The sequence below is a fragment of the Protomyctophum parallelum genome (assembly GCF_964188405.1).
Source record: "Protomyctophum parallelum genome assembly, chromosome: 11".
Lineage (NCBI taxonomy): Eukaryota > Metazoa > Chordata > Actinopteri > Myctophiformes > Myctophidae > Protomyctophum > Protomyctophum parallelum.
The window spans coordinates 50,224,497-50,243,591 of record NC_139707.1 but is presented as its reverse complement, the minus strand read 5'-3'; the positions used below and the strand labels follow the sequence as shown (position 1 = coordinate 50,243,591).

The window sequence follows — 19,095 nt, the reverse complement described above, 5'->3', positions numbered from 1 at the left end:
CATTGACCAATAGGATACCATTGACCAATAGGATACCATTGACCAATAGATACCATTGACCAATAGATACCATTGACCAATAGGATACCGTTGACCAAGAGGATACCATTGACCAAGAGGATACCATTGACCAATAGGATACCATTAACCAATAGGACACCATTGACCAGTAGGATCTCATTGACCAATAGGATTTCTCCACTGTGGTGGTGCTGTGAGTAATGTTACGCTGGGCGGTGAGTCTGAGAGGACCAGGAACAACCAATCGTAGAGCTGTGACAGTGAGACACTGTGTGTACTCCTTTGGATGTGGCATGGATCACATTGATGTGCACGTCTTCAACACAGTGTCTTTGACCTGGAGGAAGTTGACCCCAGTGACCCCTGGAAGAGGAGAACGCCACCTTGAGGTTCCCTCCAGGCGCTACGGCCACACAGCTGTGCTGATTGAATATACTGTCTACCTCTGGGGAGGATGTACTGGCCCAAGTTACTGTAACGTGCTTTATGCCTTTGATGTCGACGCCCACACATGGTTCAAACCACAGGTTTCTGGGACCATTCCAGAGGAGAGGGGAAACCACTCAGCCTGTGTGTCGGGGAAGGTTATGTTTATTCATGGAGGACGGACCCAGACTGGATCCACTAATGACATCTACAAGTTGGACTCCACCACAATGGTCTGGACTTTAATCAACACCAGAGGAACTCCACCTCCTGTTTCATACGTTCACTCTGCCACCATCATCGGGACAAAGATGTTTGTGTTTGGGGGCTGTGGGGGGAGTCAGTACCACAACACCATCAGAGTGTTTGACACAGAGACCAACCACTGGATGAACACACCTTCTACACAGCTTCTACCAAAAGGACGGTGGGCTCATTCAGCCTTTACCTACAATGGAGAGTTGTACATATTTGGTGGCTTCAACGGTAATGATCTCAATTATCTGTGGAGATTCAATCCAGAAACCTTCTCCTGGAAGAAGGTTGAGCCCAAAGGGGAAGGCCCGCGTTCAAGGACATTTAATATGTGCTGTTGCATGCTGGGAGATCGTATCATCCTCTTTGGAGGATCCAGTGATGACCTGTATTTGTTAGACTTCAGTCCAAGCCTCAAGACATTATGCAAGCTAGCAGTTATTCAGTACGGACTGGAGCAGTCTGAACTCACACACAACATCAGGTGGGAACTGGCAGCCATGACTGGCAACAATTAACAACAAAAAGAATCCCCAAAGTGTCAGCCATGATGATTTCCAACAGCAGCTGAATAAACCAACACATAATCAAATAAATCAATACATTATAAATAAAAAAAGCATCAAGGGTTGGATTGGGGGGGTCAGTCCCTGCTTGGCACTCAGCATCAAGGGTTGGATTGGAGGGTCAGTCCCTGCTTGGCACTCAGCATCAAGGGTTGGATTCGGGGGTCAGTCCCTGCTTGGCACTCAGCATCAAGGGTTGGATTGGAGGGTCAGTCCCTGCTTGGCGAAAAGTTTTTTAAGCTAATAGAAACAACAGCCTTTCTCTTCCTGGAAAGTTAATGAAATAGAGAAGACATTGTTACATGTTTAAAATGACCAAACCTCCTACTGATGATTCCAGGACTCATTAGTAGTCAGAGATGGTTCCATCTTGTTAGGACCAGTTCTATGAGATGAGGTTGATAGTGGGTGAAGTCAAGTGCTCCTTACACACCCTAGACCCTAGATCCTAGACCCTAGATTCTTACACCCTACAGCCTACACAGTTCCTTGGATGAATCGCTAGTTTGAAAAAAATCACACCCGTGTGAAGTGAGTGGCGCTCTTATCATCGTTGCTCAGACACATATGACGTCAATGGGAATTTAACGTCTGCGTAAGATGAAAATATACACTAATAGCGGAATATAGGAGGAGCTAGCGCCCCTCAAAAAATGTGAAGATCTAAAAATTGTGAAGTTTTGAGTTCTATAAAAAAACAAATATCTGTGAAATATGTTGACATTTCCTGAAATTGCTGTTTATAATGAAATGCCCCAAACAGTGTTCTGTTCATGCGGTTCAACCATAGACTGTAAAAAATATGGACAAAGCGTTCGCCGGGTCTAACATGGACGTAAAATGAAGCCTGTTATTCCTGCACTGTAAATCGCCATCTTTCTAGATCCGTTTGGTACCAGCTGGCCATTGGCTGGCTCCGTTTTGGACCAGCTGGCCATTGGCTGCCCAGACAACGAGGCGGGACTTCCGCCCTTCTTCTCCGTTGGTTTTTATTTTGACTCGAGTGGGAGGGGAATCCCGATCATAGACTGTAACGGTAGCCACGCCCCTCAGAACATACGCAATGTTTTTTTTTTCTTTATGGTCATTTTTTTAATTAATGGGACCATAATTTTCCAAAAAGAATATTATGACATTAGAAATGAGACTTTAAACTAGTGACTGGAAGAAGAAAGTATTCATGACCATGTTTATTAAGGTAATACAGTCTAGGTGAAGTTGGGCCAAAATGCATGGGCCTCTATGGAGCTATGGGGCTTTTTGGGTCCAGTCCAGCGCCACAACAGGCCATTATATGAACTACCGATTTCAAATGAGGCTTCACGAAATATCTGGCTGACTGCCCCCCTGGGTTCAACGTGGCCATGGGGGGAACACAGGACTTGTTAGCCCATTGTTAGTCTTTTAAGCATCATGTTATACTTTAGCTATTGAAAATAGCAGATCTACAAGCTCATAGCGCGGCACTAGATCTGCTCATCAGCTAATATGGTCATTGATCACTATTGGTGACCAATAAGTGAGATCAACAGGCATCGTCTTCCTTGATTGGTCAACCCAAACCATCAGCTTCACGGATTGGACAAACCTTGTGTGGTGTTTGTGCCTCTGAACGAATATAAGTGGAGACGCAAAATGTTCCATGCATTTACACATCAGGACTCGACCAATAGGATACCATTGACCAATAGGATACCATTGACCAATAGGACACCATTGACCAAGAGGATACCATTGACCAATAGGATACCATTGACCAGTAGGATACCATTGACCAATAGGATACCATTGACCAGTAGGATACCATTGACCAATAGGATACCGTTGACCAATAGGATACCATTGCCCAATAGGATACCGTTGACCAGTAGGATACCATTGACTAATAGGATACCATTGATTGACCAATAGGATCTCATTGACCAATAGGATTTCTCCACTGTGGTACTGCTGTGAGTAATGTTACGCTGGGCGGTGCGTCTGAGAGGACCAGGAACAGCCAATCAGAGAGCTGTGACAGTGAGACACTGTGTGTACTCCTTTGGAGGTCACAAGGATCACTTTGATGTGCACGTCTTCAACACAGTGTCTTTGACCTGGAGGAAGTTGACCCCAGTGACCCCTGGAAGAGGAGAACGCCACGTTGAGGTTCCCTCCAAGCGCTGGGGTGACACAGCTGTTCTGATAGAATATACTGTCTACCTCTGGGGAGGATGGACTGACTCAAGTTACTGTAACGTGCTTTATGCCTTTGATGTCGACGCCCACACATGGTTCAAACCACAGGTTTCTGGGACCGTTCCAGAGAGGCGGTACTACCACTCAGCCTGTGTCTTGGGGAAGGTCATGTTTATCCATGGAGGATTTACCCAGACTAGATACACTAATGACATCTACAAGATGGACTCCACCACAATGGTCTGGACTTTAATCAACACCAGAGGAACTCCACCTCCTGATTCAGAATGTCACTCTGCTACCATCATCGGGTCAAAGATGTTTGTGTTTGGGGGCTATGGGGGTCAGTACTACAACACCACCAGAGTGTTTGACACACAGACCAACCACTGGATGAACACACCTTCTACACAGCATCTACCAAAAGGACGCTATGGTCATTCAGCCTTTACCTACAATGGAGAGCTGTACATATTTGGTGGCTTCAACGGTAATGATCTCAATGATCTGTGGAGATTCAATCCAGAGACCTTCTCCTGGAAGAAGGTTGAGCCCAAAGGGAAAGGCCCGTGTTCAAGGACATTTCATATGTGCTGTTGCATGGTGGGAGATCGTATCATCCTCTTTGGAGGATCCAGTGATGACCTGTTTACCGTAGACTTCAGTCCTAGCCTCAAGACATTATGTAAGCTAGCAGTTATTCAGTACGGTCTGGAGCAGTCTGAACTCACACACAACATCAGGTGGGAACTGGCAGCCATGATGATTTCCAACAGCAGCTGAATAAACCAACACATAATAAAATAAATCAATAAATTATAAATAAATAAAGCATCAAGGGTTGGATTGGGGGGGTCAGTCCCTGCTTGGCACTCAGCATCAATGGGTTGGATTGGAGGGTGAGTCCCTGCTTGGCACTCAGCATCAAGGGTTGGATTGGAGGGTCAGTCCCTGCTTGGCACTCAGCATCAAGGGTTGGATTGGAGGGTCAGTCCCTGCTTGGCACTCAGCATCAAGGGTTGGATTGCAGGGTCAGTCCCTGCTTGGCACTCAGCATCAAGGGTTGGATTGGGGGGTCAGTCCCTGCTTGGCACTCAGCATCAAGGGTTGGATTGGGGGGTCAGTCCCTGCTTGGCACTCAGCATCAAGGGTTGGATTGGGGGGTCAGTCCCTGCTTGGCACTCAGCATCAAGGGTTGGATTGGGGGTCAGTCCCTGCTTGGCACTCAGCATCAAGGGTTGGATTGGAGGGTCAGTCCCTGCTTGGCGAAAAGTGTTTTAAGCTAATAGAAACAACAGCCTTTCTCTTCTTGTAAAGTTAATGAAATAGAGAAGACATTGTTACATGTTTGAAATGACCAAACCTCCTACTGATGATTCCAGCACTCATTAGTAGGCAGAGATGGTTCCATCTGTTTAGGACCAGTTCTATGAGATGAGGTTGATAGTGGGTGAAGTCAAGTGCTCCTTACACCCTACACCCTAGACCCTAGATCCTTACACCCTAGACCCTAGACCCTAGATCCTTACACCCTACAGCCTACACAGTTCCTTGGATGAATCGCTAGTTTGAAGACGAAAATCTACACTAATAGCGGAATATAGGAGGAGCTAGCGCCCCTCAAAAAATGTGAAAATCAAAAAAACTTTTAAGTTTTGAGTCCTTTAAAAAAAATAGAATATCTGTGAAATATTTTGACATTTCCTGAAATTGCTGTTTATAATGAAATGCCCCAAACAGTGTTCTGTCCATGCGGTTCAACGTGGCCATGGGGAGAACACAGGACCTTGTTAGCACATTAGTAGTCTTTTAAGCATCTACAGGACTACAATTAAGCTCGTAGCGCGGCACTAGATCTGCTCATCGGATTTTTGAAAAATCCTGAAAATGTGGCACAAATCTTTGAATATACATATTCTTTCACAGTGAACGTTTTTAACTCAAATCTTTGCTTCTGTGGGAGGTCCCCGGAAGAACAACATATTTTCAGATGGGGGGGTTCGCGGCCAAATACTGATAATGCTGGGCGTCCCTGACATGGAAACATAGGTTTCATCAGAAAACTGTTAGGATCTAGGAGCCTTTTTTTTTTTAATCGGCCTCAGGTCGGTTAACTGGAACGTTTGGACATTTCACTCACACCATTATGTCGTTTGTCTTTTCTTCCATGGCAGTGTCCGACTGACGGTCAGCGAAGACGAATGACATCATCTGTACCTTCCCAATGCTGTAAGTCTAAACTGTCTGTGCGTGCGCTGCGTGCGTGCGTGCGTTTGCATGTGCATGTGAGCGTGCATTGCATGCATACGTGTGTATTTATACTATCCACGTAGGACAACAGAAATGTCCTCTTCAAGGGCAGTGAGTTGTGGGGATATATTTCTGGCCTTGAAGGAACTTTGGCTCATTTTCATGACTAAGGAATGTTTTAGAGCCAAGGTTAGTACATGATTCAGATAGTCACATGGAATCCGATTTTTACTCAATGTGACTTTATTCACATGCAGAGGGTGGTTTCACATCTGATTCCAGGAGATCCAGGAGAATGCAACAACCTGATCTAAATCAGATCAGATTCCACGTGACTTGTTTATGTTTAGACTTAAAAAAAAAAAAAAATCTGATTCCAACCTGAATGAGGCACAGATCTGATTCAGGCTGGATCCGGCTGCCGGTCCGAACGGATCCCATCTGGTCTGTGAACGCTCGGACCAAAAGATCAGATTTGAGAAATGGATCAGATTTGAATCGGAGTTGACTGCAGTCTAAACGGGGCCGAAGGGTTAGAGTCACAATAGACCAATATATATATACAAACATATATATATATATAGTATTGTCTAACGTCTGTCATGTTTGTTGTCTGTGCGCGTATTTCCAGCTATCCTGGTCTTTATATATATAAGGAAACAGTTATGTCCATTCTGACCATGTTTCCTCTTCACTAGACCATGTTTCCTCTTCAGTTGACCATGTTTCCTCTTCACTAGACCATGTTTCCTCTTCACTAGACCATGTTTCCTCTTCACTAGACCATGTTTCCTCTTCACTAGACCATGTTTCCTCTTCACTAGACCATGTTTCCTCTTCAGTTGACCATGTTTCCTCTTCACTAGACCATGTTTCCTCTTCACTAGACCATGTTTCCTCTTCACTAGACCATGTTTCCTCTTCAGTTGACCATGTTTCCTCTTCACTAGACCATGTTTCCTCTTCACTAGACCATGTTTCCTCTTCACTAGACCATGTTTCCTCTTCACTAGACCATGTTTCCTCTTCACTAGACCATGTTTCCTCTTCACTTGACCATGTTTCCTCTTCACTAGACCATGTTTCCTCTCCACTAGACCATGTTTCCTCTTTACTAGACCATGTTTCCTCTTCACTTGACCATGTTTCCTCTTCACTAGACCATGTTTCCTCTTCACTAGACCATGTTTCCTCTTCACTAGACCATGTTTCCTCTTCACTAGACCATGTTTCCTCTTCACTAGACCATGTTTCCTCTTCACTAGACCATGTTTCCTCTTCACTAAACCATGTTTCCTCTTCACTAGACCATGTTTCCTCTTCACTAGACCATGTTTCCTCTTCAGTTGACCATGTTTCCTCTTCACTAGACCATGTTTCCTCTTCACTTGACCATGTTTCCTCTTCAGTTGACCATGTTTCCTCTTCAGTTGACCATGTTTCCTCTTCACTAGACCATGTTTCCTCTTCAGTTGACCATGTTTCCTCTTCACTAGACCATGTTTCCTCTTCACTAGACCATGTTTCCTCTTCAATAGACCATGTTTCCTCTTCAGTTGACCATGTTTCCTCTTCACTTGACCATGTTTCCTCTTCACTTGACCATGTTTCCTCTTCACTAGACCATGTTTCCTCTTCACTAGACCATGTTTCCTCTTCACTAGACCATGTTTCCTCTTCACTTGACCATGTTTCCTCTTCACTAGACCATGTTTCCTCTTCACTAGACCATGTTTCCTCTTCACTAGACCATGTTTCCTCTTCACTAGACCATGTTTCCTCTTCACTAGACCATGTTTCCTCTTCACTAGACCATGTTTCCTCTTCACTAAACCATGTTTCCTCTTCACTAGACCATGTTTCCTCTTCACTAGACCATGTTTCCTCTTCACTAGACCATGTTTCCTCTTCAGTTGACCATGTTTCCTCTTCACTAGACCATGTTTCCTCTTCACTTGACCATGTTTCCTCTTCAGTTGACCATGTTTCCTCTTCAGTTGACCATGTTTCCTCTTCACTAGACCATGTTTCCTCTTCAGTTGACCATGTTTCCTCTTCACTAGACCATGTTTCCTCTTCACTAGACCATGTTTCCTCTTCACTAGACCATGTTTCCTCTTCAGTTGACCATGTTTCCTCTTCACTTGACCATGTTTCCTCTTCACTTGACCATGTTTCCTCTTCACTAGACCATGTTTCCTCTTCACTAGACCATGTTTCCTCTTCACTAGACCATGTTTCCTCTTCACTAGACCATGTTTCCTCTTCACTAGAACATGTTTCCTCTTCACTAGACCATGTTTCCTCTTCACTAAACCATGTTTCCTCTTCACTAGACCATGTTTCCTCTTCACTAGACCATGTTTCCTCTTCACTAGACCATGTTTCCTCTTCACTAGACCATGTTTCCTCTTCACTAGACCATGTTTCCTCTTCACTAGACCATGTTTCCTCTTCACTAGACCATGTTTCCTCTTCACTAGACCATGTTTCCTCTTCAGTTGACCATGTTTCCTCTTCACTAGACCATGTTTCCTCTTCACTTGACCATGTTTCCTCTTCAGTTGACCATGTTTCCTCTTCAGTTGACCATGTTTCCTCTTCACTAGACCATGTTTCCTCTTCAGTTGACCATGTTTCCTCTTCACTAGACCATGTTTCCTCTTCACTAGACCATGTTTCCTCTTCACTAGACCATGTTTCCTCTTCAGTTGACCATGTTTCCTCTTCACTTGACCATGTTTCCTCTTCACTTGACCATGTTTCCTCTTCACTAGACCATGTTTCCTCTTCACTAGACCATGTTTCCTCTTCACTAGACCATGTTTCCTCTTCACTAGACCATGTTTCCTCTTCACTAGACCATGTTTCCTCTTCACTAGACCATGTTTCCTCTTCACTTGACCATGTTTCCTCTTCACTAGACCATGTTTCCTCTTCACTAGACCATGTTTCCTCTTCACTAGACCATGTTTCCTCTTCACTAGACCATGTTTCCTCTTCACTAGACCATGTTTCCTCTTCAGTTGACCATGTTTCCTCTTCACTAGACCATGTTTCCTCTTCAGTTGACCATGTTTCCTCTTCACTAGACCATGTTTCCTCTTCACTAGACCATGTTTCCTCTTCACTAGACCATGTTTCATCTTCACTAGACCATGTTTCCTCTTCACTAGACCATGTTTCCTCTTCACTAGACCATGTTTCCTCTTCACTAGACCATGTTTCCTCTTCACTAGACCATGTTTCCTCTTCACTAGACCATGTTTCCTCTTCACTAGACCATGTTTCCTCTTCACTAGACCATGTTTCCTCTTCACTTGACCATGTTTCCTCTTCACTAGACCATGTTTCCTCTTCACTAGACCATGTTTCCTCTTCACTAGACCATGTTTCCTCTTCACTAGACCATGTTTCCTCTTCAGTAGACCATGTTTCCTCTTCACTAGACCATGTTTCCTCTTCACTAGACCATGTTTCCTCTTCACTAGACCATGTTTCCTCTTCACTAGACCATGTTTCCTCTTCACTAGACCATGTTTCCTTTTCAGTTGACCATGTTTCCTCTTCACTAGACCATGTTTCCTCTTCACTAGACCATGTTTCCTCTTCACTTGACCATGTTTCCTCTTCACTAGACCATGTTTCCTCTTCACTAGACCATGTTTCCTCTTCACTAGACCATGTTTCCTCTTCACTAGACCATGTTTCCTCTTCACTAGACCATGTTTCCTCTTCACTAGACCATGTTTCCTCTTCACTAGACCATGTTTCCTCTTCAGTTGACCATGTTTCCTCTTCACTAGACCATGTTTCCTCTTCAGTTGACCATGTTTCCTCTTCACTAGACCATGTTTCCTCTTCAGTTGACCATGTTTCCTCTTCACTTGACCATGTTTCCTGTTCAGTTCCGGTACTCCGTCTCTTCGGCGCTACTTTTCCTTTTGTCCTCATTCTTTCGTTTCATTTTCACATGAACTATCCATCACCATCTCCTCCATCCGGATCAATATCATCTCCATACTGGTCAATTAGACCAGGGTTATTTAATCCATTAAATCAGTGCGCTTTATAGCGATTTATAGCAGCGGAGCACTTTTACCGACGGAGCGGATGTTATCCCGGATGTGGATGTAGCACCTAGATGTAGCCGAAACACTCTGGAGCCGATCGACAACAACGGGAGGTATGATTAAATCTACCGCGACTAGCGACCGGACCGCGATGGGGCCGTCTGACACATGATATTTTCTTAGAATTGGACGGGATGATTTAGATCGAGAGTCATTAACGTTTTAAGATTTTCGTTCTCGTCTGCTAAACAGTCTCACTGTTACGCAACATCAGTGATTGCACAACAGGCGCTCCTATAGGCTGTGGAGCGATGCGATCGGTTTTCATATCGATAAACGTGGTCTTTTGGATAAAGCTTCGTCCCGGGCGATCAGGGTGGAACTGACAGAAAGGACGTTGAACTTCGTCCTGGGCGTTACTGATAGAGAGGAGGGTGAACTTCGTCCTGGGCGTTACTGATAGAGAGGAGGGTGAACTTCGTCCTGGGCGTTACTGATAGAGAGGAGGGTGAACTTCGTCCTGGGCGTTACTGATAGAGAGGAGGGTGAACTTCGTCCTGGGCGTTACTGATAGAGAGGAGGGTGAACTTCGTCCTGGGCGTTACTGATAGAGAGGAGGGTGAACTTCGTCCTGGGCGTTACTGATAGAGAGGAGGGTGAACTTCGTCCTGGGCGTTACTGATAGAGAGGAGGGTGAACTTCGTCCTGGGCGTTACTGATAGAGAGGAGGGTGAACTTCGTCCTGGGCGTTACTGATAGAGAGGAGGGTGAACTTCGTCCTGGGCGTTACTGATAGAGAGGAGGGTGAACTTCGTCCTGGGCGTTACTGATAGAGAGGAGGGTGAACTTCGTCCTGGGCGTTACTGATAGAGAGGAGGGTGAACTTCGTCCCTCCACGTCATGACCAGCACATTCACCCAGACCCTCCATGTCATGACCAGCACATTCACCCAGACCCTTCACGTCATGACCAGCACATTCACCCAGACCCTCCATGTCATGACCAGCACATTCACCCAGACCCTCCATGTCATGACCAGCACATTCACCCAGACCCTTCATGTCATGACCAGCACATTCACCCAGACCCTCCATGTCATGACCAGCACATTCACCCAGACCCTCCATGTCATGACCAGCACATTCACCCAGACCCTCCATGTCATGACCAGCACATTCACCCAGACCCTTCATGTCATGACCAGCACATTCACCCAGACCCTTCTTGTCATGACCAGCACATTCACCCAGACCCTCCACGTCATGACCAGCACATTCACCCAGACCCTCCACGTCATGACCAGCAAAGTCCTTCATTTCCCGATGAAAGCTTCACCTTTTCCCATCTGGGGAGATGTCATCGTCTCGTGTCTTGTCGTGTCGTGGACTCCCATCAGCGTATTATTCCAGGGATTCTCCTGAAACCAACGCCTCTCTCCTTGTTCCATGTCTTCTTGGAACACTTGCTTCCTGAACACTGCCTCCTGCAGGCAACTGGAGTTATTTTGGATGGAGCGAACAACAGAGTATGTATATCACGTGTTCACCGTTCACTGACTCCATGTGTCCTGTGGACCTTCTGTGGGGTGATTGTTGTTGTGGCCACATCACCTGGCTTTCTGCCACTTCATCTCTGCTTCATTTATCTCTGTGTTCATTTATCTCTGTGTTCATTTATCTCTGTGTTCATTTGTCTCTGTGTTCATTTATCTCTGTGTTCATTTAGCTCTGTGTTCATTTAGCTCTGTGTTCATTTCAGAGTTTGTACTTATTTATACCGGTTTGTCAACTTGGCGTTTGGTGTCCCTTTTTTGAGTGGTGCAACCACTCCAAGGAACAGCAATGTCCGTGTTCACCTATGTGTCGTTCACCTATGTGACCTTAATGAGCACCAGTATGAGTACCAGTAGGGGCGCTGTTGTGCCAGAAACAGAGAGAGAGAGAGACAGTGCTGCACTGTTGCCTGCTAATGAGAGAGAGAGAGGAGGAGGGTAGTTGCACCACTCGGTTCACACGGATGTGATTTTTTACAATACGTCCGGGTATGTCTTGACTCTCTCTCTCCCTCTCCCTCTCCCTCTCCCCCTCTCTCTCTCTCCCTCTCTCTCTCTCTCTCTCTCTCTCCCCATCTTCCCCTCTCTCTCTCCCTCCCCCTCCCCCTCTATCTCTATCTCTCCCCCTACCCCTCCCCCTCCCCCTCTCTCTCTCTCTCAATGTCTCTACATTACCACAAGAGGGCAGAACAAGCCCCCATTATCTTCCTATCCATCCCTTATATTCAGCACAAGGCAGAAATATGCCCACCATCTGCAAACAACTTTGTTGTTGCTGTTGTGGTGCTGACTTTGTTGGCAAGAAATCAAGCAAGCAAAAAGAAAGAGGACACTAGGGTTCAAGCAGAGTAATAGAGTCAGAGAGAGAGAGTGGCGACACTAGCGTTGACTCCCGTTGTAACAATGGGATGCGGAAGTGCTCATTCTATCTCAATGGGATAGTTCCAGCCAATAGGAGCAATGTCTGGAACTATAGCTCATAGGCACCCGCTTTGTCTCAATGGGATAGTTCCAGCCAATAGGAGCAATGTGTGGAACTATAGCCCATAGGCACCCGCTTTGCCTCAATGGGATAGTTTCAGCCAATAGTTCCAGTGTTTGGAACTATAGCCCAATAGGCACCCGCTTTGTCTCAATGGGATAGTTCCAGCCAATAGGAGCGATGTTTGGAACTATAGCCCATAGGCACCCGCTTTGCCTCAATGGGATAGTTCCAGCCAATAGTTCCAGTGTTTGGAACTATAGCCCATAGGCACCCGCTTTGTCTCAATGGGATAGTTCCAGCCAATAGGAGCAATGTTTGGAACTATAGCTTTGCGGCGAGATCAAAGCGTGTCGCTATACTCTCCTACTCTATACTCAAGTGGTTAAATCCTAAGTACTTAGTTTGCTGGGGTCCCCTAGGGGCCCGCAATGTTTCCCCCCTTCGCCGAAAACAGCCAATCTACAATAATATAGAAATAATATAGAAACGTGTCACATTGCCCCAGAATATTGACGCTATAGGGTCCAAGTGGGTTAGAACATCCACAAAGAAATGTTGTGCATGTGGCGTGACGGGGGTATGTGCTCCTCAGTCGGGTCATTTAAATAAACATAAAATGGTTTTCCTGCAGCTATTTACAACCAGGTCGTGTATAAGTTAAATTGAATTATTTCAAAAGGGTTTATTGGGGCACCTTACAAATTGCATTGTTTGTTCTACTGGATTAAACATGTCAGTGTTTCTAGTGTTGCACTGTTGACAGCTAAAACGTTCTAAGGTGGTCATTGTGGGTGGAGTTAAGTACCTATTGTCCCTCCCATTGTCACACCCACTTCTGTCCAGCTCTAAAAGGTGTTAAAAATGTTGTGAATATTGAAAGGGGCTTTTCTCAGCTTTGGGTGAAAGGCCCCAATAATTTTAAAATGGTTATATCTCCTTCAATTATTGTCCAATTTCATTGAATGATACATCATATGAAAGCTTACATTCTGTACTTAAAGGGATTGTGACATAAAAAAAAAAGGTTTTGGAATTGTTCTTATTTTTTTTAGGTTTTCTAATCTCAATTGCACCCAAAAAACATGAACTTTTAACATTCAGTAGATTTTCTGTGATCTGGGGTTTTCTGGCTCAAACCGGTGCTCTGATTTGACGGCAGTAAGTGACATCACTTACTGCAAATCCCATATATGTCAATGGGATTTGCCAGCAGATGTCACTGTTTTCACTGTGTTGCCTGTTTTCATTGTAGCTCAAAAGGCTTCCAAACCCCAAAGAAAACTTCAGACCACAGAAAATCCACTGAATGTTCAAAGTTCAGGTTTTTTGGGTGTAATTGAGGTCATAAAACCTAAAATAAAAAATAAAAATAAAAATAAATGAAAATTAATGTCATAAAACCTTTAAATAATCTGTAAAAATCTGAAAGATTTACTCTGGTAGAGTTGAGGGCCTTTTTGCTGGATTCTGTCACATAATATTGTCTACCAAATGAGTAGCGGCGGCGTTTCGCTAATCTCTCTCTCTCCGCCGCCGCGTGTTCCCCAGCTCTGGACGACCACGACAGCGCAGTGGACGAGCGCGAGGACAGCGACTACCGCAGCGAGAGTGGCCGCCGGCCGCTGCCCTACCACAACACCTCCCAGACCAACTCCTCCGTGCACCAGTACCCCGTCCACGGACGCAGCTCGTCTAGACCGTCTGACTCCGTCCATGGACGCAGCTCATCTAGACCGTCTGACTCCGTCCACGGACGCAGCTCATCTAGACCGTCTGACTCCCTGCACGGCTATGAGCCGGACTACGGAGAACCAAGAGGGCCCAGGTAAACGCACGCGCGCACGCAACGCACCAGTGTTGTTTTCGTCGACTAAAACTAAGACGAAAACATTTCGTCGACTACCTTTTTCCACTGACAAAAACAAATGGAAACTAAATGAAAACTAAGCTATGGTGACTAAAACTCAGACTAAATATACTGACAATTTCGTCAACAAATAGAAACTAGACAAAAATTTTAGGAAGGGACTAGTGGACAAGAGATCCACTTTAAGTCATTTTACTTTTGGTTGCGTTGCGACGCGTTGTGAGCTTGTAGATCGGCTATTTTCAGCAAGTGTAAAAACACTCATTACGACGGCATCAAGGCCCACCAAAACACATTTTAGTCGACTAAATCACCTGTAGATTTAGTCGACCAAAATCTTATGACATTTAGTCGACTAAAACTAGATTAACACTAAGACAGGTGACTAAAATGTGACTAAAACTAAATGAAGTTTCAGTCCAAAGACTATGACTAAACTAAAATCGAACTTTGCTGCCAAAAACAACACTGGCGCGCACCCCACGCACGCAACGCAACGCAACGCACGCACGCACGCACGCGCAACATCATAATGGTGTTATTGCATCACCCCTAGATGCAGAAAATCAAACTAGCTGCACTCAAGGGGCCTTTAATGTAATTTTCCACTTGTCTGATTCAGACACGTTTAACCTTGGGCTTTTGAAAACATCTCATTTGTTCACCCGTGCTTTTTGTCGAAGACGAGCGTACGCTGCCTGTTGCCAAGTGACATAACGACAAAACCCCCCGATTTGTTAATTTTCAACCTTGAGGAAAATCAAAAACACTTTCTAATCTAATCGTGTATCTTTTTTTTTTTAGTTTGGGGTCCTTCCTTTTTTCATTTACTTATCGTTGCATGCTGTTCTTTGCTTTATTTCTTCTTTCTTTCCAGCTATGTCTAACTTTTATTCATACCTTTCTTCCATTTCTTCCTTTGCATCTTTTCCACTGCTTCCCGCATGGCACTTTTATTGTTTGCGTCTAAAAACAAAAAAGGCGGTCGAATGGGAGGAGAGGTGTCCGAATAATCCCCGTCGACTCGGGTATGGGCGTGGACGACTGGGAGAGTAAATACAAAGTGCCCGCGTCGGGTATCCTGGACGATTACCTCGACAACGAGCAGAAGACGTGGGAGGACGAGGACAAGAGCATCATCTACCACATCCGCGACGTCCCCAGTGAGTCCAAAAGCAGCCGGTTTTACCGGAGCGTGGAATGCGACACGGTGGTGGCCGAAGACACCGAGGAGCTGGAGGACGACTCCGGAAGGTCCCGCAGGACCAGGAGGCACAGCTTTGCGAGCGCAGAAGTCCGCTTGGTTTACAAAGAGGCGCACAGCTTCGAGGACGAGACCTCTCCGCCCGAGATCGACTTCATCCCGTCGGCCCAGCAGCAGCTGCGGCAGCAGAGCGACAGAGAAGGGCTGCTGTACAAGACCCGGCTGTGGGCCAAGACTGCGCTGGAGGACACGCTGGAGAGCTACGCGGCCTTCCGAGAGCAGGAGGAGGCCATGATGATGGAGGAGGAGGCCGCCGCGAGGACCAGGGCCCAGAGCGAGTACGACTCCCTGGCTTCGGACGACCTGCCGTACGCCTTCGGGTCCGAGGAGGAGCTGGACGAGCTGACGTTCCCCGAGGGCGACGTCACGTATGAGTATGAGAGCTACTATTATCCTGGCCAGAAGTCTGTCTCCCCTCACGGAGTGCACGGCTACTGGGACGGCAGAGAGACGGCAGGTCATCCGCTATCTCCTCCGGGGCCGGAGCCGGGTTATGACGACTACATGGATCCACCAGGGGACGAGCCGGGTTATGAGGACTACATAGATCCCATGAATGAACTTCAGAATCTGGTCGACTCTGTGTCCGAATACCTGGTTGAAAAGGAGGAGGAGATCAACAACTACGAGCCGCTGCCAAAACCCGTCAGGAGAAAGCTTCCGACGTTGCCAACGGTCGCTAAAAAAGAAACCAAAGTGGAGGAAACCAAGAGCGACGAGGCCAAGCCAGCGGAGGTCCAAGAGGAGACGACTGTAGAACTAGTAGGTCTAGCCGGTGTGAAGAATGCCATGAGCTCCCTGTTTAGCTCCATCACGGGTTCCAAGCCCAGCGATGGACCTGCTGAGGTCTCTGGACCTCCATCTGGTTCCCCAGCCTCACCGCCACAAAAGGAGTCTGGCATTTCAAAGCTGCTCTCCTTCATCCCAAAGCCTGGCGCCGACTCCACAGAACCTGCAGATAGCACCGCTGCTACAGAGCCACCTTCCTCTCAAGCTCCTCCTCCTCCTCCTCCTCCACAAGCTGAGTCTGGACTTTCCAAATTTCTTTCGTTTATGCCAAAATCTGGTGGTGCCAACCTTCCAGTGGCCATAGTTCCTCCTGCCACTCAAGAGCCCACAACAGAAAAGAAGTTCTCCCTCGGGTCTCTTTTACCTTTTCAATCCTCCGAATCCAGTCGGCCAGCTGAAGGTGATCAGGAGTCGACACAAGGCGGCGCCTCCACTGCGAACCAGACCGCGTCTGCAGTGGAGTCTGCCGTTGACTCGGTTTTAGGAAGGCTCAGTCCCATGAGGCTGTTCTCTAGTGCATCGCCACCACCAACATCCAGAGAAGCATCACCCCAGCCGACACCTCAACCAGCTGAGCAAAGACGTGCGACACGTAACGATTCCAGACAAGGATCCTTAGGAAGTGAATCAGCTGAGGTGCTGCCCGGTACAGGAAGCGTCTCGGTGGAGCAACAGGGCGGCGCCTCCGCCGCTAACCAAGCTGCGTCTGCAGTGGAGTCTGCGGTTGACTCGGTTTTAGGAAGGCTTAGTCCCATGAGGCTTTTCTCCAGTGCACCTACGCCTAGAGATCCATCATCCCAACCACCGCCCCAACCACCACCCCAACCATCACCCCAACCATCTGAGCCAAGAAGTGCAACACACATTGAATCCAGACAAGGTTCCTTAGGAAGTGAACCAGTTGAGCTTTTGCCCAGTTCAGGAAGTGGCTCAGCGGAGCAACAAGGCGGTGCCTCCGCTGCTAACCAAACTGTGTCTGCCGTTGACTCCGTTTTAGGAAGGCTTTTTCCCATGAGGCTTTTCTCCAGTTCACCTACGCCCAGAGAGCCATCGCCCCAACCATCTGAGCCAAGTAGTGCAACACACAGTGAGTCCAGACAAGGATCCTTAGACAGGGCCATGAGCCCCGAGAGTGCTCGCTCGCAAGCGGAGCGACGAGGCGAGAGGATATTGGGTTCAGGAAGTGAATCAGGTGAGCTTTGGCCTGGTTCAGGAAGTGGCTCAGTGGAGCTACTTCCAGGTTCAGGAAGTGGATCAGTGGAGCTACTTCCATGTTCAGGAAGTGGATCAGTGGAGATCCTTCCTGAAACTGAGTCGTCCGGTGAGCTACCCGATAGTCATTTGATTTCTGAACCCAAACCTGAAGGAAGTACAGAAGACACTGGATTCTTCAGTCCTTTTAAGAAATCCTTATCTTCACTCATGTCCTCTCCTTCCGAGAGTCCAACGCAGGCTGACGCGAAACCTGCAGAGGAGACATTTCTAGGTGGCAAATTAAAGATCCCGTTTTTCTCCCCTGACAACGCGTCAACGTCGCAACCCCAGAAAGCGGAAGGGGGAGGCGTGTTCTCAGGGATTCTCAAGTTGGCCTCTGGCGACGACGGCGGCGCCCCCAGAACGGGTGCACTGATCCCTGGGAGGTCACCATCCCCAGTTCATGCTGCTCTTCTTGAAAATGTACCAAAAGGGAACACGGACACGGGCTGGTTCTCTAACCTCTTCAAGGTAGCCCCGAACCAACCCGATCAGCAACTCGGTAAGCCACACTCCGCCCCGACTGTGACCGTGACTAAGCCTACTAATGAACCCGAGCTGCCTGCTGATCAGAGTAACCCTGAAAAAACACAGGACAAAGACCTCGGATTAGAACAGCCGTCTGGGGCAGATGACCTGTGCAGGTCAGAGGCGGAAACTCGGTTTGAAACCGATCCAAATACCACCATGCCTCAGCAACAGCCCGACTCACAATCGGAAACACAAGCCCAACAACAGCCTCAACAGACCGGGCTGTTCTCAGGGCTATTTTCTGCTTCTCAATCCTCTCCCCAGGCACAGCAAGGAGGATTGCTGTCTGGATTTTTAAAGTTTGCCTCGGATAATGTCTCTCCTTCACACATGCCTTCACAAGAGAGTAAAGTTGACCAGGACACACCTCAAAATCAAGGTCAAGCTCAATCTGCTGCTCAGCCAACCCCTGCACAACCTGCTGGATTATTGTCTGGTTTGTTGAAAATAACCGCAGATGCTGTAACTGGGCCTCAGTCTGCCGAGGAGTCTAGTACAGCTGACCAGCAATCTAAAAATGAAGTGCCTCAAAGTACTGCTCCTCAAACTCAACCAGAAGGCCTTTTGTCAGAAACCTCTGTCAAAGTTGACCCGTACCAACAAAAGCAACCACCACTACCAGGCCAACCACCAAACCAACAGCAAAATGCAACAGCCCCATCACCCTCACAATCTGACGGATCACATGGTGCGCACCCGAGTCCACAATCTCAGCAGCAAAGTAATATTCTCTCTGGACTGATAAACAAGATGGTAGAACCCGCACCCATCACAGCCCAGCCACAATTGGCAAGCACGGGCCCAAACCAAGCACAAAAGTCACCACAACCACCTCCCCAGCAAACAGGCTTCCTTTCTGGCCTTTTTGGCACAAGCGCTCAAGCTAATGCTGCTCCAAGTCCATCTCCAAACTCACAACAACGACAACAGCATGGTCCACCAGGGAGCCAGCCTAGGCAGCAGGCAGGAAACCGACAAAACCAGGTCCCTCCACAACAGGCTCCAAGTGGGCCTGGAGGGATGCTGTCTGGATTATTCAGCACAATTGTTGACGCTGGATCTCCACAGCCTCAGTCGGGCAGC

General features: G+C 47.1%; 2 protein-coding genes across 2 annotated transcripts in view; both read left to right on the top strand.

The window, feature by feature from the left end:
* Positions 1-3,227: 3,227 nt before the first annotated feature.
* LOC310867065 (kelch domain-containing protein 3-like) lies at positions 3,228-4,229 on the top strand (the record flags this gene model as incomplete). The annotated part of the gene is made up of 2 exons (XM_083776859.1): positions 3,228-3,287; positions 3,375-4,229. The coding sequence occupies 2 exons, from the start codon at positions 3,228-3,230 to the stop codon at positions 4,227-4,229; spliced, it is 915 nt and encodes a 304-aa protein (XP_083632985.1).
* A 1,394-nt stretch (positions 4,230-5,623) lies between these two features.
* The window catches only part of LOC310867064 (protein unc-13 homolog B-like), a gene marked incomplete at its 3' end in the record, with an annotated part of 31,883 nt that continues 18,411 nt past the window's right edge, over positions 5,624-19,095 (top strand). The window contains exons 1-3 of the mRNA XM_083776858.1: positions 5,624-5,675; positions 13,856-13,997; positions 14,067-14,132. Coding sequence (XP_083632984.1) covers positions 5,648-5,675; positions 13,856-13,997; positions 14,067-14,132 — 236 coding nt within the window. The 5' untranslated portion in view covers positions 5,624-5,647. The remainder of the gene's footprint in view (positions 5,676-13,855; positions 13,998-14,066; positions 14,133-19,095) is intronic.